This window comes from Coturnix japonica, chromosome 8 (assembly GCF_054131305.1).
Source record: "Coturnix japonica strain WE chromosome 8, WE-NBRP24, whole genome shotgun sequence".
NCBI lineage: Eukaryota > Metazoa > Chordata > Aves > Galliformes > Phasianidae > Coturnix > Coturnix japonica.
The window spans coordinates 10,798,714-10,818,623 of NC_140670.1; the positions used below are offsets into that span (position 1 = coordinate 10,798,714).

General features: G+C 44.9%; 1 protein-coding gene across 2 annotated transcripts; it reads left to right on the forward strand.

Moving 5' to 3' along the window:
* The first annotated feature begins 752 nt into the window (after positions 1 to 752).
* PSAP (prosaposin) lies at positions 753 to 19,470 on the forward strand. Of its 2 annotated transcripts, XM_085554123.1 has the most exons (15): positions 753 to 816; positions 6,088 to 6,221; positions 7,402 to 7,476; positions 8,136 to 8,261; positions 8,508 to 8,702; positions 9,580 to 9,723; positions 10,254 to 10,310; positions 11,990 to 12,058; positions 12,528 to 12,641; positions 13,309 to 13,404; positions 13,599 to 13,785; positions 13,939 to 14,090; positions 15,461 to 15,541; positions 16,120 to 16,227; positions 17,208 to 19,470. In XM_085554123.1, exons 1-15 carry the CDS (start codon positions 774 to 776, stop codon positions 17,241 to 17,243), a joined length of 1,617 nt encoding a protein of 538 aa, XP_085410249.1. In that variant the 5' UTR covers positions 753 to 773; the 3' UTR covers positions 17,244 to 19,470. The 2 variants fall into 2 exon arrangements, with proteins under 2 accessions (XP_085410249.1, XP_015721862.2); XM_015866376.3 differs by lacking the exon at positions 11,990 to 12,058.
* Positions 19,471 to 19,910: the final 440 nt, after the last annotated feature.

A 19,910-nucleotide genomic window follows, 5' to 3' on the forward strand; every position in this document is an offset into this window, starting at 1 on the left:
CCAGATAGTCCTACTGACCCCCCACCCCACTTCTAAATATCCCTCACCAAGCTGTTTTTGTGTGTGTTCCTAAGCTAGTAGCTGACTTGGCTTAGAAAGACAAGGTGCCTCGTCAACACTTTGTGTGCACACGAGAGATAAGAGAGTCACGCCGAGCTCTAAGCGAGGTGGCTTTGGAAGCAGAGTAAAGGTTGTTTGCTTAGTCTGGCCATTGCTGCTGGCTGCTAGGCCTGTCCATCCGACTGCAGTCTGAGCATGGTTTATGTCCTGCTGTGTGTAGTGGTGGGCAAGCACAGTCCCTGTGGCCTCTGGGTGGGACTGTGGGATGCTCAGTGTCTTCGTGCAGCTTGGCTGCCCCAATTTGCCTTTTGACTTGATAAGGGTCTTTATAAGGGCTTTCAAAGAGGATCGGTGCAAAAGATCCGCTTCCTCCTAACCTTAAAATGCAAAGAAGCCTGAAGTGTTGTTTATAAACGAGTCTGTTCCTTGACAAACGAATGTGTCCGTACCAAACACAGCAGCACCGTGATTCCCCAGCGATTCCCCTCCCTCCCATCCCTGGGTTCGGATCCCCTCACTGAACCCGCCGCCATTTCGCGCCCCCCGTTCTGCGCACTGCGCATGCGCGGCGGCGGCGGCCGGGGCAGGGTGGCGAGGCACGGGAGCGGCGCCCGGGGGGGAGGGGGCGGTGCCGCGCATGCGCGATGCGTCCCGGCGCAGCCTTGATATAGGGGCGGGGGCGATAGCGCCGCATTGCAGGCGGGTGCGGGACCATGGCGAGGCGGCTGCTGACCTTCCTCGGCCTCTTGGCGGCCGGTAAGCGGCCCGGCCTCCCCATCAGCACCGAACCGGGCCCCTTCCTCGGCTGTGGGCTGCGGGTTGTCACCGCCCGGGGCTTTCCGTGCGTTGAGTCGGGCGGGAGCAGGCCGCGCCGTGGGGCAGGGGGACGCGGCCCTTGGTAGCGGTGCCGTGCTACATAAGGGGAGAACTGGGGGGAGCAGCGTTGGGCAAGGGCTCATCCGCGGCCCTTCAGGGGTAGGTCAGCGTTAATCCTCTTTGGGACGGCCCTTAATGGTCTCCTGCCACAGGGAAGGGCCCGCTGCCCAGCCTGCTGCGGGGTGACAGTGGTGGCGGCCTGTCCAGCGCTGGGTGGAGGTTAGAGCTGTGCTGTGTGCCCGGCTGAGGGCAGGCGGTGATTCAGTGTCTGGGCAGAGGGGCGTGTTTGGTGCTGGGGATCCCTCGAAGCAAAGGGCTCCTACAGCAGCGTTTATGTGGCAGGTTTTCCTTTCAGGTAGGTTTAAACACGCTGCCTGTTTGCTTCTGAGTTTAACCTGTTGCTTTTGGCCGGCGCATTAAAAGCTATAGGAACAGCATGTTGGCAGGCATGTAAACCGTGCCTGAGAGAGATTGCACAACTGCGTGCTGCTGTTATACCTAACAGTGTGTGCGTCTTGCCCTTCCTTGTGAGGATGATGTGGTGGAAAACCTCACATTTCTCAGGCAAGAAAGTCAATATTGCTGTCTCACTCTGCTCTTCTGTTTTCTGGATGCCATAACCCGCTTGGCTCTGCTGGGCCATCCAGACCCATTCTAGTGGGCTGTCCTTGGATCACCACAATGGTTGTTTTTTCCCCATGCTTTAAAAGTGAAAAGCCTTGAAAGTATCCTGCCGAGGCTGCTGTTAGTGTGTTTTGGATGTAATTGTAATGAGAAACCAGTTTAGCAACGAGAGTTAACCTGGTCTGCTTGTTAAAGGCATGTGAGTGCAGCTAAGCATAGTAGAGGACTTGTTAGGCCTGTTTTTCTTTAGGAAGTCCCTATTTTAACAGAAATAAGCAGCCATCTCTTTTCATTGAGCTGCTGCTGCGACTGTTAATTGACTCACCTACAAGAGCACTGTAAAGATTATTTTCTGATGTCTTGGTTGTGACAACCTAGAAAGCCAATTTTATGCAACAAGTAATTAGCCGTATAAAAACCTCCCTACCCTTGCTGTATCCTAATGGAGTTACTTGGCAGGCTTACAGCATGGCTGGTAGGCCATCGGGGTTTTTGGTTGTGACCTACTTTGAGCTGCTCCTGCATCTTCCCTGGGGAGACTCACAGGAATTAAAGCTAGGTATAAGGGCTGGTGTTTTCCTATGCTCTTTGGTTATTGCTGTCAGAGAGAGGTTAGTTTCTCTTGAGCTGTTCTGGGAGTCTCTAAAAGCTGAGATGTCATAGGGAGTGGAAAATAAGGCGGAATGGAGGCTTGTCAGCGAAACTGGAAGCATTGCTGTCAGGTGACGGTGATGTCACCTGGGGCTGTGGGAGGTTGGGCTCTGTTCATGTAGCAGTTTTTGTCTGCAGTGAATCTGCAAGCTGGAAGGGATACTCCTCTGGTCCTTGAAGCATGTGTTTTTGAGGGAGTGTTTGTGTGTGGGATCGCAGAGCAATGCTTAGTTTCAGATAGCAGTACTGTTACTGAGGAGGATTACATTCGAGTTGGTGTCTCTTTTCCCAAGCTTTGTATCTCTTTAAATGTTTGTATATAGAGGGATCTTCTTACAGATGTCCTTCTGTTTTCTGAAGTCTTGGGGATGTCTCTGGGCTTCACCTGCCCTATGCCAGGGACTGTAGGGTAACCTGTGGCCAAGACCTTTGGCTCTCTGCTAGGTGTGGTTCTAGCTGTGGTTAGGAGGTGGTATGACTGTGCTTTCCTAGTGAAAAGGAAGTCCTCAGTACAGTATTTCTGCAGAAACTTGCATGAAATCCCCCTTTTCCCAACCCAGAGAACCCCAGAGCAAAATGGGAGATAAAGTGTGTATGTTCAACACTTTAGTTGTATTTATATGGTGAACAAAAAATCTGCCGCAGGGAAAAATGCTTCCCATAATCTCATAGGGATATCCCGGTGTCCTGTCTGGGACAGCTTTCCTCTGATGGCTGCCAGATGCTCTGGAACATCCAAATGTCTTCCTAGCTTCTGTCCTAGGCAAATTTCAGGCAGAAGTTGCATGTTTACACTGCAACCTGTTATCTCCTACAGCCTTAAGGGAACAGTGATTTATTGGAATGGTAGAGCTAATTTTACTGTCTTGGTTGATGGCGTTTCTCTGCTGTTTTTAACTTTGTTATGATTGCCTGTATGGACAGAAACTGCTCCTCCTACCATGTTTGCTTTTTTGATGCTAGGAGCAAGGGAGTGTCTGAGCTACAGCGATGCTTTACAACTACCACAGTGGGAGGGCACTCCCTACCCTGAGGAAAAGCCCAGTCCTGCCTTGAACTCCAGACTTGTTTCTGGTGAATTGCTGGAGTTCCTGGTGTTCCAGGCCTGATGTTGGTCAGGAAGTCTGATATTAAGGGTCACCTGGAGGACTGGTAACACCTAACTGTGTTTCATGTTCAGCCTGCACATTGTCCACAGTCTCCCAAGTGCTGCGGTCACTTGACTGCCTCGTTAATCCAGAATCATAGTACACTTTTGGCATGAGTGTGGGATGTGGTTACAGCTTGTGAAACCTTCCTTAAACTCACTAACTGACCAGAGAGGCTGTGGAGCACCAAACCCTTCCAATAACTCCCTGTTGGGGTCACTTCTTGACTTGTCGACATCTTGTAAGATTTGTCTTGAGAGGTTGATCCCACTTGACTTCAACTTGAACACACTTTGTTCTTGCAGTTCCCAAAAGAAGTGGGGTAAACATAGTTACCAACCGTGCTCACAGTGGAGGGGATTGATGCCTTCTCTTGGTCTTTGGGTGTTTGTGGGTGATAGCAGTCTCTTCTATTTAAACATTACTGTAAGCTTTTCGAAGGGAAAAGGTCCTGATGTCTGAGAGGGGTTGTTGCCTGTATTTGACTCACCTCTGTTAGCTTTTCCCTCACAGAAGCATTGAGGAAAGCTGTGATAGTTGGCACATGCTGATTTGAAATAGTGTCTAAGTAGGGCAGTACCTTTGTGGGAGCAGGGCGCAAGTTTCCCTGTAGCTTCCCAGTCCTTAAACTGGCTTTTGTGTGAACTTCTTGGCAGGACCAATGTGACATACAGTAACTGTTGCTTTTTGGACTGTATTAGTGATATTCTAGCAGAGTTAGGTTACTGACCTGAGCCTTCAAGAAGGGGTTTCTGCTTCTGCTTTTCAGCTTTTGGAGAGTTTTGATACGTTGTTGGGCTTCAGGCTGCGTTTCTGAGGCAACGCTGCTTCTGGGAGACAGCTTCTGTTGTTTGTCAGGCATGAACATCAGGGAGGTCAGCTTGGAGATGGAGCTCTCCCCTTTGGGCTGGAGAAGCTGCAGCCATCCTAGGGTGCCTTTGGACTGTCAGCTTGGCTGGAGGCCTGAAAGCTCAAGTTTTTTATGCATGAAAGCCCTTTCATTTGGTATGTGGGCTGCATCTTCACCTCCCCTTTGTCCTCCCCGTTCTATTTTCCCTTGTTTAATTTAGGAAAAGCGCAGTGGCCGTTTGCCTTCTAAAATGGAAGAAGCCAGTTGAAAAAGGGAGGAACCAGTGAAGGGGATGAGTCTGAAACACCCTGGCCTTCACAGATAAGCTTGTGTGGCGCTCTATAAACAGCGGCATGCAACAACTTCATGGAAGGGGGGTGGGGGGAAGGACAGGATTGGATGGACACGACAGCTAATCTACAGAGAAAGGAGATGTCTATTTAAAAATGGATGACCTCAGATAGATGAAGAACAATGTGTAAAATAAAGGGATGCCGGAGATAAGTAAGAAGGTAATCCCATTGAGTTTATCCAGCGAGCATTAGGAGATGTGTGAGGTAAACCGACTGTGCTTTGTTTTCTGCTGGGCTGCTGCAGGCATCACGTGGCTTCACGTAGAGGCTGTTGGGGGCAGCAGGTAAGAGAACTGTTCTGTTGGGGGCTACCTTACAGTCCTAACACAAGACTTTCTCAGCCTTGCTCATATTCCTCCAGCCAAGAGCTGACAGCCGTTTGATTTCCCAGTCTGACCTTGAAACTTAACTCTCGCTGGTGCTACCAGATGGATCTTGTGCTGTGTCTTACAACGGGCCCTATGTGAGCATTTTGCTGACCATCCACTTTTACAAGTTTGGAAGTCTTATAAGCAATCCTGTTTTACTGAAAAATGGTGTGAGGTCTTTGCCTTTTCCCAGGGGGTAACATGGCAAATTTCTTGCTCTTGTGTAGAAGCTTTAAGTATGCTAAGCACATTTATCTTAAAATAAATGGGTCACTCCTCTGTGCAATCCAGTGTAAACAGGCTTTAGAGGGGAACAGCTGAAAAGGCTGTGGACTGTCACCCATAGAGCTCTGTGTATTTGGCTCTACTTGATGTGTGCTGGCTGTGTACCTAGCAGATGCGTTGGTAACGGAGCTGTGAAGCTGATCCTCTGATTGCTCAGACTCGAGATGCGAGAAGCAGAAACGTGATTATTTGCTTGTCATAACCTCACTAGAAGCTTTGTAGCTTAATTTGTGCTTCTCGGTGGTCAGTGTAATTTTACAGCATTTTGTGATGTGTAAACAGCACTCATGTAGTAATAATGGCTCCTGGATAACACCTATCCAGCTAATAGGTTTGAACAGGCTTCTGACAGCCCAACAAAAAATGACAGCAGTGCCCTTTAGGCTTGGACCGGGGCTGGTTTCATAGCAGTCTGCCTGCTGTGGGATTTCAGGAGCAGTTTCTTCATTGGTTAGTGCAACCTGATAGATTGAGCTGACCTACAGGCAAGATGGAGTGGGAAAAGTCTGTGAAGCCGAGTGTTCCAGTGACATTTGCAAACCAGCACAGTAAATGAATAAAATACTTTAAAAAAAGAAATAAGTTAACTAGGAAGTGAGCTTGATAATCTTGCCTTATTACTCATAGAGCAGGTCTCTTACTTGCCCTCAGGGCGGCTGTCTGAAGATCAACTGCCTTTCTGGAGTTGGCTGTGCCGTTGGTATTTGGGACCCATTCTTACATCTTGGAATAGAAACCTGCTTAGAAGTGTTAGTAAACTGAAGTGGCGTAATGGAAAGGTCATAATTACACAGTACAGCATTGCAGTGTTTACACTAAAGTGGAAATCACTTAAGCATGCAACCATGAAAACACAATTCTCTCTTTGGCAGCTGTGGCCAGCCCTGTTTTGTGGCAGAAGGACTGCGTGAAGGGTCCAGAAGTCTGGTGTCAGAGTCTTCGGACAGCATCGCAGTGTGGAGCCGTGAAACACTGCCAGCAGAACGTCTGGAGCAAGCCTACTGTAGTAAGTATCAACTGCTGAGGTGTCTTCCCAGGGTGGTTTGGGTAGCTGGTTTTCATATACTGAAGATTTTCAGCTCTGATTGCGGTTAAGTGCTACATCGGACTACACCTTGGTTGTTGTGAGTTAATTTGGGCACCAGATAAGGGTTGCTTTCCTTTTTGTGGCCTTGTGCAACTTGTCTGCTGACTTCTCATGTGACCTGTTGCGCAGTCCTTGAGCAGCATGAGGAACAGAGCTAGTTGGTTTCAGACTTGATCCTCTTCGTTAAGGCAATTCATAATTCATAGAGCCCTTTTTATGCCGAGCCACACCAAGCTGGTAGCTTTATTTAAACAAAATCAGCTGTGTGATTGCTTAGGTCTTTCTCACAGTATGATACTCTACAAAAGATACAGCTTGTGCTAAATTAGGAATGCCCTGACAGTAAATACAATTGTTATATTTAGTATGGCTCTTCAGGTTGTGCTGAATGTGAGTGCTGCTTGTTGTGGTGGTGTTTCACAGCCTTCTAGGAGAAAGGCTATTTGCATACAAGGTACAGCCAACCTGCTTTACCTGCATTTGTGCCTAAATGTGTTTCAGCTTGTGGAACAGTAGGGAAAGGAGGAATGTTAGAATGATTACGTGTACTTAAAATGAGTGAAGCTGCCTGAGAAGTTCCTATGCTTCTAGTATGTGTGAACTTCAGTAATTTCTGGTGCTTTTGGGAAGACTTGTGTTTTGTTCTATCTTTAGGCTGTAAGTTTGTATTCTCTATTCTGTTCCAAGTTTACTTGACATAAATAATTTAAGTGAATCTGATTAAAAATTATAATTTTTGTCCCTGATCTTTGGAAATGTAGACTCTTCAAAGAGGAAGGTAAAACAGGTTCAGGAGAGGACATCTCAGGTCGGTATACTTTACCTTTCAAGGGTGCTGGGACTAGGTGACATAATAGTGATAACATACCTGCTTCTTCAGAACACGTCGATGTACTTAAGAAACCAGTGTTGGACATGCTCAGAATGACCTTGGTCTGTTTTGAAATGTCTCTGCCTCTTCTACTTTAGTTTCAGCCTTAGTTTCTCCTTTAATTTAAAATAACAACATAGTGCTCATTCTTTGCATTCATATTTGCAAACTGCTTTTACGGGCAGTTAATCCAGTCTCCAAGTAACTCTCTTCTTCTTCCCTCCCTAGAACAGCATCCCCTGTGATTTGTGCAAGGAACTTGTAACAGTGGTTGGCAAGGTTTTGAAGGACAATGGCACAGAGGTAAGCTGAGCTCTTCTTGCTCTAAGGCACCTGTTGATTTCTTTGTCATAACACGGTTTCAAGGTGAAGGGGTAGAAGAATATTCTGCAAGAATTTTCCCAATATGAACAGCAAGTGTCGAAAGGGGATGGGTTACATAGAGTATGGCTTTTAAATGCAGCTCTTCTGGGATTAGAAAGTCCTAGAGCCTTCCCTAACACATCCCTGATTGTCTGTGGATAGAATTGTTCTTGTGTTAGTGGGATGTTAATCTTGAAGGGTGTGATAGTGTAGAAGTGGATGGTGAAAGCAAGTAAAGCGGGCTTTATTTTGGCTATGTGTCTGCTTCCCTTTAGCTTTCCTGAACTCAGAGTACTTAGTACTGTCATGCTAGCTCATAATTTCACTTCCCATTTAGTGTAAATGGTTTGTGGTTGTAAGGGTGCATTGTGTGGGCCTTGTAGGATGTATTTTTTGTTTTCTCTTTGGTGGGGTTTCATTGAAGGTACAAGACTGAGCAAAAAGCTGTAATGTAAATTCTTTCTAATCTGGCTTGCTGGCTACCTAGACCTACCTGAGTCCAAAGGTCTTCTTTAGGCTTCACATAATGCGTTTTGGGAATGGAAAGAGCTTTTGATATATAGGTTTAGATAATCTATGGCTTGCCTTATCTTTATTAGGATGAGATCCGCTCTTACTTGGAAAAGACATGTGAGTTTCTTCCTGACCAAGGCCTGGCCTCTGAGTGCAAAGAAATCGTGGACTCCTACCTACCAGTTATCATGGACATGATCAAAGAAGAATTTGTAAGTAATCAACAATCTAACTGTTTGAACTGAAGACTGTGCTGTTGTTCGTGTTTGAGTTTTCCATGCAAGATGGTGTGTGTGGTCCTTTGGTTCTGTATGGATTATGTGTCTTGCAGTTCTTTACATTTGAAGACAACTTCCTTACTGGGAACTGCTTTCCTGTTTCAGCAGAACAGCTGTCTATTCTGAACTTCATGTAACAGTGCAGACAGTCCAGAGCGTTATGTATTTATTTCTCCCCAGGATAAACCTGAAGTTGTATGCAGTGCCCTCTCATTGTGCCAGTCCCTTCAGAAGCATCTTGCAGCAATGAAACTTCAGAAGCAGCTCCAGTCCAATAAGATACCAGAGCTGGACTTCTCTGAATTGACGTCTCCATTCATGGCTAATGTGCCTCTTCTCCTTTACCCTCAAGACAAACCCAAGCAGAAGTCTAAGGTAAGGGTACAGCGCTACTACACTGTGAAGGGAAAGTGAGGGTTTTCTGTTCTGGAGTGTCAGTTTGTGTAAGGATTAATTGGTGACTCTTGGTAAGGGATTCTCATCCTCGACAAAGATTAGATAGATGTTATTCACCTGAGTGAAACCTTATCTCTACAGCTATCTTCCTTGTGGATTAAAGCTAAGTAAGCTAATAGCTGCAGCCTCTGTGGACCATCTACGTTAACCTTGGATTAACAACTGCAATCTATGCAATTAAGTCTTGTGCTGGGCTTTCCCATCCAGGACCATAGTAGTCAGGCAGGTCTTACTTGAAATGGTTTCTTCCAAGAAAGTGTTCAAAGGAAACAGGGAAATTCTCTCATGTTCTGCTTAATCTCTTGACTGTGCCCTTCATAGAAAGCATTTGTCTCTGAATCTGGAGGTGAAGACTGGATCAGAAGAGAATGAATAGCTGACAAAGGGTTGTAGATGAGACTATGAACTTGGGAGTAGAGGCTGAGTCTGATAATGAACTTAGATAGGGGAATTAAACAGCTGGGTGGATGTAGGACAAGCTCTTGTGGGTGGAGCAGGGAGACCTGAGCCAAACCTTTCCCCTGTGGTCTAGTAACAAAACCAAGCGATTTTGGTGATGGGGTATCTCAACTGATATATTGGGTTTCAGGGCTGCGTGTACCTAATCTCCATCTAGTGGCTGGTGCACATACCAACAGGAACTTGTTTTTTCATGTTAGGTTGGGCTTTTAAGTGTTGTATATGGTATTAATTAAGGTTTAAATATAGCTTAAATTAATCATTAAAGCTTAGTACCGCACTTGAAGATTCAATTACTATGTGAAGATGTGTCAGCTTCTTTTCTCTCTTGGTATAGGGAACTGAGGACGTATGCCAAGATTGCATTCGGCTGGTTACTGACGTTCAGGAAGCTGTGAGAACAAATGAAACCTTCGTAAAGTCCTTAGTTGCTCATGCCAAGGAGGAATGTGATCGCCTTGGACCTGGAATGTCTGATATGGTACATTACCCTTCTGTTCAAAGATTTGTTTCCATATGTAAACATAAAACGTTTGATCAGTGCCTTAGTCCCTTCTAATACAACCAAGGAACATGTGTGATATTCAGTGTATGTTATGCCGTGTAACAATAACTTGACATTGAAATCATCAGCTTTTTGGTCAAGTAAGTAGCACTGGGGTAAGGGGAGGAGTGAATGGGAGTGAAAGGAACAGAAAAAGGCTCAAGATGGCTGGGAGCCTTTGAAGATGTTTGATAAAAATAATCTTGGGAGAGTACTGGGGTCAGAGAAGTAAGGAGGGGTGCTTTTTCCCTGGGAGGAATGGAAGGACTCATTAGATAAGCAGCTCTGTGGGCAATGATTGTGTAACCTGAAATGTCATCTTATGCTTGGGACATACTGTGAAAGATAACAGTGTATGTATTAAGTAGAGCAAGTAAATTAATACTTTAGGAAGTATTAGAAAATTAGCCCTGCAGCTTAAGTGTCTGGATAATTACAGCAAGGCTCTCTTTTCTCACTTTTTTCAGTGCAAGAGCTATATCTCTGAATACTCTGACTTGGCCATCCAGATGATGATGCATATGGTAAGATCAGTAAAATGTGATATCTGATCTCAGTTCATTTTCTGCTTTGTGTAGCTAGCTTACTTGGAAACAGGAAATGCTTTTTGCAGTAGAAGTGGGTAGAGTCTTTGCTCTGTTAGTGTTGGTATTAACACTTTGAATTTGGCATTTAGTTGGATAATAACCTCACTCTGTTTGCTTCAGTCTTTTCCTCTCTTCCGCATCTGTTTCAGTAGTACAAAAAGCATGCCAGTGCTTTGAGATACAGAGGAAGATGCTTTGTGTACGTTATGCATAACTATCTCATTCCTGTACTTACACCACTTTTCTCCTCAAAAACTGTTCACGAATATTAGTTGCTCTCTGTCGCACTTAGTATTGTAAAATTGATTCAAGTAAGTGCTGGAGATAAGCGTATCTTGGGGGTGTGCACTGTCATCCTCTGTTTTCTTTGTGGAAAGAGTGTATGCAGTTTAAATGCTTGACAATTTTTTTTCTTAACTGTTATCTTTAATTTCTCCTTTCTTCTTCTGTCTCCCATTTCCTTTGTCAACAGAAAGATCAGGTAGGTGAACAACTTGCCTGTGGTGATAGCCTGCTTGTAGTTTACTTGCTGCTCTTAAAGGGCTGGTAGTTCACTTCTTGCTCTATTAGCTGTGTATATGGTGTGAGTGCACTCAGTTTTGACAGATACAAGGGATATTTATGTGATGACAGCAGGGAAAGACTTTAGCTTTCCTCCAGTGGATCAGTCTGTCTTCCTGCTCTGGAAACTCATCTGTCGTACCAAGATTTCAACTTGGTTATGCTTTGGCTGGTGGAGCAGATGATGTGCTCTTTCATATGAGATAGAAGTGGGAAGAGCAAGCCAGTGGCTCCTGTTAGCTTCTGGTGTAATGTTTGGGCTCAAAAAGGCTGGGGTTAGGCTATCCCTCAATTTCCTTTGTTAGTATTTAAATCTAGATCTATCGTATTAGATGCTCCAAATACCCAAATCCAAGGGCCTTGAGGCTCCTGCTTCCTAGAGCTGTTTGGGCTTTCAGTTTAACCACTCCTGGGAGACCTTGTCTCTGTCATCTCTTTGAGAGAGAACACAGTGTGCATGTGGATGTTGTTTTAACATTAATGTTAAGAAAATGCTTATAACAAACGGTGCATGAACCAAAGGGCTTGACTTAAAGGTACTGCGTGGAGTAGCCTGAAGCATCGCTGTAAGTCTGAGATACTGCTTTTCCCTGTGCATGAGGTTATGGCGTGATGTATAAACTGTTGCCTAAGCCTCTGCTGCAATAAGCTGGATGGCTTGGCTAATTGGGTGGGATATGGTCTTCTGCTTATCTGTAGGGCTAAAGGTAACTTTTAAAAAATCTTAAACAGACTTAAGGGGAGGGGAAACGTTTTGCATAAGACTCTGAAGAGCCTTTCTCACCTTGTGTAGGTGCAGTATGACCTCCTTAGAGCAGTATGTTTGCCTCATGTTCAGAATCTCCTTCTGCATTTAGTAATGTCTGTGACCTCTGAGACACTAGAAAGCCTTTCGAATGACTTTGTTTTATGCTCTTATGGCTATGAGAAGAACACTTGAAATGCAAGAATTGCATATACTTGTTTAAAAAATAAAAGGGGGGGTTGAGGGTGGGGGGTTGGGAGGATGTGGGTTAGGCTTAGTTTTTAACGTGGTTAACTTTTGTTCTTTATAGGCTGTGTTCAGTAATGCAGGATTGTGTTTCTGTTTGCACAATATGATGTTACTGGATGCTTTAAAGAAGGTAGTTTGTGAAAGAGAAGGAATCCTTTCTTCTCAGCATTTCTTCCAGTTCTTGGGTGAACTTGTCTGGAAAATGAACCTCTTCTGTAATAACTTAGGGCTTTCAGGGGAGCAGCTTCAGGGATGCAGGTCTAAAGGGGTGATGGTGGTGCTGGCCTGTTTTGGTGTTGGTAACTCTTAAGTCAACTCCTTTGAAGGGCTTGCATATAGCATCTTAGCTCTTGGTAAATGGGTTTTGAAGTGGATGTGGCCTAACCTCTTCTTCTTTTAAGGGAGCTGCTAAATTGGATTTGGTAGCTGTCTTGCCTATAACCATGTCAAATGCTTTGACAGTACTTAAGTAGCCCTGAAACCTCTAGTTGTGTTGGAGCCTTTTAAAGGTGTGTCTTGTTCTCCTGGCACTCCCACAGGCTCCATAAAAAGGGGGGCATCTTCCACACTTTGTAAAGTTATTATACCTCTCTTTCCAGCAACCAAAGGACATTTGTTCCATGGTTGGATTCTGTTCTTCTGTGAAATCTGTTCCCCTTCAGACTCTGGTGCCAGCTCAAGTGGTTCATGAAGTGAAAATGGAAACTGTGGAGGTAAGATGACTTTGTACTCAATAGCTTTGCTGTCCTTTTTTCTTTACTGTAATGAACTAGTAAATACTCGTATGCACTGTATAATCCAAATCTCCCTGCGCATAAAATCCTGGGCTGTTGTTTTTGAGGCTGAGCTTTAAAGTAGCGAGCCAGTGTATTTGTTATCTTCCCACAGCCTTTAGGTTAAGTGGTGGGATGAGTTTGTTACTCCAGAAATCTCTTTTGCTTACAGTTAACTTCTGATAAACAGTCTCCAAACAGTTTCCCTGAAGTCCCTCTGTTTTTTTCTAAGCCCAAGCAGGAGGATGCTCTCAATTCAAATAAATTCTGTTAATGTGTTTTAAGAAATACTTTGTGTTTCCCTTGACTCCGGTCACCATGGCAGTGCTTATTTTTGTCTGCTAGGTTTAACTCCCTACCTTATGCAACCTGAGAACTGTGGTCTTAAATAATCATACAAAATGACTTTTCATGCAGAAAAACATTTTATGAAGACCTTTGAGGTTTTGGGGCTTTGCAAGACCTTTTGAATCCAGCTCAAACTGGCTAGTTAGCTAAAGGGCTTAGTATGCCAGACCTGAATGTGAGTGCTGTTGGACCGGTCTTTTATGAATTGTTCTCTGTCAAATGTTGATTTATTGTTTTGTATGAATGTTTACATTCTCAGAAAGCTGCAGTTCAAGAGAAGACTTTTTCTGTGTGTGAAATCTGTGAGACCATGGTGAAAGAAGTGACTGGCCTGTTGGAGAGCAACAAAACAGAGGTGTGTAAGTGAAGAAAACGGTACCTCTGATGAGCTTTGGTCAAATTGGGCTTGTATTGTTGTTGGTTTAGAGGGGCAAGAAAGCTTAGTTTCATGAGTTTCCTCCTCCTTAGCTAAGACAGAGGAAGCAAATATGTTTGAACAGATTCAGGTTTCTGTCTGTTGTTTGCTACTCGTGTTTCCTTGTCTTCCAGGAGGAGATTGTGCATGAAATGGAGGTTGTGTGCTACCTGCTGCCAGCAAGTGTCAAAGATCAGTGTAAGGACTTCATAGAGGTCTACGGCCAGGCTCTGATTGACATGCTCCTGGAAGCAACAAATCCTGAGGCCGTGTGTGTTATGCTGAAATGCTGTGCAGCCAACAAGCTTCCGCAGCAGCCAGGTTGGTAATGAGGGCTTAGTATTGTTACAGTATGAGCTAGTTAACCTGTGATTATATCCTCTGTGGATTCATGCTATCATCCTTTGCCTGATGCTGCCTCCTTTCTTCAGTTTGGGGGAACTACCTAAGTTTTTTATTTTCTTTCTTTCTCAGTTGTGGTGAAACCCGCAGGTGGCTTCTGTGATATCTGCAAGATGGTAGTAGCTTATGCAGACAAAGAACTCGAGAAGAATGCTACAACAACTGAGATTGAGGCTTTACTGGAAAAAGTCTGTCACTTTCTGCCAGAGTCTGTCAGCGATCAGGTAAAGCATCAGGCTAAAAAGCAGTTCTGTGCACTGTCCAAAGCCAAAGATGATCTGTCCACACATGCAGCTGGAACTGACTTGTTCAGCCACACAATTCTTGCTAGGGTTTTTCCTTCTCTGTTTAGCACAAAGGCAGAGCAATCTCCCATGTACAATCGAGAAAGACAGAGGGAAAGAAAACTCTGTGGGAGGGGTGTGTGTAGAGGGGTGGAGGGCAGCAGGCCTGATCTGGGCAGTCCTGGCTGTGTGACAGCATGCCTTCCAGTCAGTGCAAGGCAAAGATGAACAGAAAAATGAAGCAGAGAGCATGGAAAGGCTGGAGAGTAGTATCTTCTTCTAAGATTGATCAGTGTGACTTGTCAGAGTCAGAGGAATCTCCTTCTGTGGAGACTGGAAGGAGTTCGGGGTGTGGGGAGACTAGATTTTCGCATTCCACATCCTAGGGCAGTCCATTGAATGGATTGAGACTTTCAAGGACTTGACTGGCTGGCTTGATGTACTAATTTGCAGTCAAAAAAGGTCTGCCTGGAAATCCGCTGAGAACAGTGGGTGGAGGCAACTGAAGGGTTTTTTTCTCCTTCCTATCTCAAGAAGGATCCTGTTAGGGGGATTAACAAAGTAACTGGATGTAAGCTGGCATAATTCCAGTGAGATAGTAGAAGGCAATGCCTGTTAAGCTGTAGATTTCAAGGTTTACCTGGAAATCTTATTAGGTGGCTGCTGAGTGTCAACTGCTTATAAGTTTAGCAGGCATATTATATGCAGGGTTAAAGTAGCCGTGAAACAGCTGTTCCTGCTAACTGCTGTGAGGCTGTTTAATAGCTGTGGTTGGCTTATTAATTGGTGCCGTTAGTCTCTGCTGAGTGTGTCTGTGCTTCAGAGCTGGCCTCTCCACTAGAGGGCTGACTGCTAGTGATGGGAAGTGTGTGTGCTGCTGCCAAAGTGGATGCTAACTGCTTGGGTTAAAGATGCTTAAGAGCCATCATTAGTGCATTGCTGTGATCCTGTACAGGATGTTTGTCTTCAGCTTGAGCATGCTTTTCCCCTGAGACATGGGTAAACTCCACCATTAGAGACTGAGCATTGCAAATCAAAGCGTGTCTTGCTTTGGTTCTCTTCCTTTTGACCATTTTCTCATCACATCCTTCTACATGCTCAGTTGTGTCTGTAGGCAGGTACAAGCTAACCAAAAATGAATTTGTTATGGGGTGAATGCTGTGCTCAATCTTCTGATCCACAGAGCTTGAGTCTCTTTTTATTGGTTTAGTGGAGAAATAGGCTATGGGTTGGCTTGTTGAAGACCCTATATTACTGTGATCTTTTTAAGGCCTTAATGGAAAAATCTCTCAACCTGTGCTTTGTTACAGTGCGTTCAGTTTGTGGAACAGTATGAACCTGTGGTTGTGCAACTCTTGGCAGAGATGATGGATCCCACTTTTGTTTGCACTGTGAGTATCGTGTTTAGTTCTATTCAGGATGGGCTCTGATACAGTCCTGCCTACTCTTCTCTACGCTTTTCAGTGTCTAGCAAGCAGAAACTCTGTTGGAATAAAAATTAGCATGCTGAATGCTTGGAGCAAATTCACTTGTGCAAGGCCTTGGGCTTAATGAATGGACAGCTGTTTGACTGCCAGCCTTGTGCAAGGAAGGACAGAAGAAAAGAGCTGCCAGTGGTTATCCACTGTTAAGGTTCAGTAACAAGCATAGTGTGTCCTGAATGTGATGAGAGGAAGTTAAATGACGTTTGTTGAGAACAATCCCTTTCTAGAAGCTGTTTCGCAATACTTAATATGAAAACGTTGTTGTAACTTATTTTTCCTGATGTTGCATTGCTGCTATGAATCTACTGATTCAGCTGCAACCGTGACTGCAGTTGTCAGCTGAGGACAGTGCTATGTTTGCTTCTGAAGCTGTCTCAGCTTTGCCCTTGGGCTCCTGCATTTCATTAGGTAGAAGCTCAGACATAAGGCTGGAGTCATAAGCACCAAAACATTTTACGTACTGACTGCTGATGTTCTTTCCACAGAAACTAGGTGTCTGTGGAGCAGCTAAAAAGCCTCTCCTAGGAGATGATGCTTGTGTTTGGGGTCCAGGTTACTGGTGTAAGAACATGGAGACTGCTGCTCAGTGCAATGTATGTAAAACTTAATTCTATCTTGAATTTCCAATCACTCTTTGATAACCTCCTTAAAAACTAATTTGCCAACTCCTGTAGCACACTAAGTAGGTGAATTCCCAAGTGGGTACTATGAAGAGGTGGCTGGGTTTGATTAGAGGTTCTTCCATACCCTTAGCTTTCTCAAAGCACACTGTTCCTCCCCCATTCCCTCTTACTTATTACTCTGCAAGCATTTTGGAATCACAGAATAGTTGAAAAGGACCACAAAGATCATCCAGTTTCAACCCCCCCCACCATGTGTACGGTTGCCAGCCACCAGACCAGGCTGCCCAGAGCCACATCCAGCCTGGCCTTGAATGCCTCCAGGGATGGGGCATCCACAACCTCCTTGGGCAATGTGTTTCAGTGTGTCACCACCCTCTGTGTGAAAAACTTGCTCCTAATATCTAACCTAGATCTCCTATCCTAGTTTAAAACCATTCCTCCTTGTCCCATCGCTGTCCACCCTCCCAAACAGACATACTTCCTCCTGGTTATATGCTCTCTTTGACAATTAGATGGCTATAGTGAGGTCTTCCTGGAGCCTTTTCTTCTCTAAGCTAAATGAGCCCAGTTCCCTCAACCTTTCTCTGTAGGAGAATGAATAGGAATCCATAGTAAGTTGCAGCATGAGCTTTATATTTAGTCTGTGTTCCAAGAACCATAAAGCCATGTCACAATCTGTGATCAGGCTCTAAAGGTTGGCTTTCAGTATTGTTGCATGTTGATACTTTCTCTGCCAGGCCTTAAAGACAGAGGATCATCATTTCCTGAAGCTTCTGAGTGGGGAGCAAAAATACTGTTTATTATGGTCCTCTGTGGAACCACTTCTTTTAAGAAACAGATTTTGTTGCTAAATCTTAGTTCAGAGAAAGGTGTTAATTGTATATGTAGGGAACCCACTTGTTCGCTAACAAGCTTTTTTCCACTGACATGTACCATTTCTTTCCCTGCAGGCTATTGATCACTGCAGACGTCACGTGTGGAACTAGAAGAAGTATTTTCCAGTACTGAAAGTTTGCCATGGCTCGTAAAAACGTGGGCTGAGGCTGGAGAGCTGTATCTCGAATGTCCCTCCTCTCTGCCTCATTAACAATTTGACCTTCAAGTTCCTTTATTGTAACTCTTCTGTAGCAGTGCTGCTGTTGAAGGATCAGATCTTCATTGTTGACTTAACAAAGATATTTCTGACTGTACAGTTTAACTCATTATGCTCCTAAAAATAGTCAGTGTGTTGTAGATTTTAATTGGTAGGCTGAAGTGTTTTTAGGTGCTGGGAAGAATGACGAAAGATGAAATGAGCCTCTTATCTTTTAATTTAAAAAAGAACAAGATAGTGACTAAACTTTAAAATATCTTTCTGTAGCCAGCTTTGGGAAGATGACGTACATTGTGTTTAACATCTGACTGGATACTAGTTTTCCCCTTACTGTAGGGGAACCCCAAGGGATAATGTTGAATCGTGGAATTTCTTCAGCTGGAGGTTTCAAAGCTTTACGGATGCAGGGAAGGGGACTTGGTGTGCCCGGCGAACTTTCAAAGCAACTGGTCTATAAAAAGGATACATTTGCACTTGAGTGGTCACGCTTAAGACTTGTGGTGTTGTCATAGCTAAGGAAACCCCTCAATATTAGATCATGTCCTTTTTATTTCCTTGGACAACTCAGCTTCAACATAGGTGTCCTCTTGTCAAGCCCTGAACAGTTCAGTCTTTTCAAGCATGCTGACACACCTAAGGAATGTCTCACCCCTCCACCCCCTCTTTTTTTTTCCCCCTACTTGCTCAGCAGTTCTTCATCTTACAGCTTGCTACATGCAGCCAGCCTGGTCCTAAGGAGGTAGAGCAAACTGACTTGATAGGAGATGGAGGTGAAAAAGTCAGCAGGGACTCTATGTATGTGAAAGCTTGTACAGTGTAGCAGGCAGAATGTGTGGGAGATGGTTTTATTGTAAAATGCTGTTTCGTTCCTTTTGGTTTTCTCACGTGGCATATTCTAGTGATCTAGAGCTTCAGAGGTAGTTAGGCTTGCAGGTAGTTCCCATTGTTGCCACCCATTCTCAGTGACATTCATCCTTCTGAATAGTTTGAAGTATAACTTTTTCTTTCCCCCGAGTTCTCATTTCTATTGGGAAATGCGCCTAAGTTGCAAGTGGAGATAGCAGAGAGTGAGAATGCTATTGCAGGTATTTCACAGCTTTGCTGGCATGCCTGGCAGCCTTTCACAGTGGTGCAGAAGAAAAGCATCACACAGAAATTATCTGAGCTTTTGGACAGACAACCTTTAAGACATATTACCTGCTACCCTGAAAACAAATCAGGCCCTTAAGGTAGGGGCTTTCAGGATGAGAATCGTGCTTATGTTGCTCAAGACAGACCTTTGACTGGCTTTATGTACTAAATTCTGAACAAGGTAACTCCTCAGCATGCACCAAGGTAGATCTGGAGCGTCCTCTGGGAAGGAGAAGCTGGGCTGTGTGGAGCTTTGACAACTCCAGTCCTGTTCAGAAAGTGCTGGCAACTGCTCCTCTTTGTGCAGCGCTTCAGGTGAGACAGGGAGCGAACAGGGCTTCAGGAACAAGCAAACTCATTTTCACAGGGTTTAATTGAAAACCACTCAACTGCATCTTTTTCATGCTACTTGTACATACTGAGCGTCTGGGTGGTGTTGACAGATACTGAGACAGGTTTATCTTTCCTGTTTGTATGCAGAGCTCTGAAGCACTCACTGCTTAAAGTCCTTTAAAGGTGTATGATATCTGCAGCTTTATGTCTTGGCAGGCTCGTGCTTCCAGTGGTGTATCCCAGCAGGGGCAGGCGATGGGTTCTCCTGAGGAGGAGGTACAGGTTGTCACACTGCAGCACACAGTGTGGGATTGGATCTTTTAAACCGGACGATGCTCTTTAACATGACTTCTTTTTTTAGGGGGGTGGATTGACTCTTGCTCTTATCAGCTTGGCAAGGTAGTAATTCCTGTGGGCTTTCTAGTAGTGGAGGACTCATGCTGGCAGCCTGTAGGGCAAGGTGAGCTGGGCAAAGTCCTTGTGCTCCTGCTGGGAATCTCTTCAGTTTTCTCACTTCCTGTGGAATGTGGCACCTGAACCCGCTTGAGTTATGCCTGTGGGGGGGGACGTGCAGTTGCTTTCTGAAGAACATTGTCTTGATTTTTTTTTTTGCACAAGAGCTTCTTTAATGAACAATAAAAACCTCTGTAAACTGATCAGTCCGTTGTTTCCTTGCCGTGTGCTACTTCCTCAAGGATCTTGTCAGCGTCCCTTTGCCTCCAAGGCAGAAGAGGACACGTCCCGCCGTGTCACCTGAAGCTTTTGCAGCAGAGGCAGGCAGGGCGATGCCAGGAATTCTGAGTGACAGGACTCAGGTTTGCATTGCACCGTGCGTGTCCCATCAAGCCTTTTTATATGGAGGACAGCTGTGGGCTTGCCAGGGATTGCTGCTGCTGGGCTCTTCCCTGGGTGAGCGCAATGCCTGCTGTGAGGCAACACTGAGTGAGGTGTTGCAATTTCCATGCACGGGCTGGAGGGAGTTCTTGCTGGAGCTGTTTGCGAGTCAGCACTGAAGCCTGCTATCATTTAATGTGGCTTTCCTGCATCTTCCTTTCTTGTTTTTATTTTCATTGCAATTTATTTCTTATAAATGTTT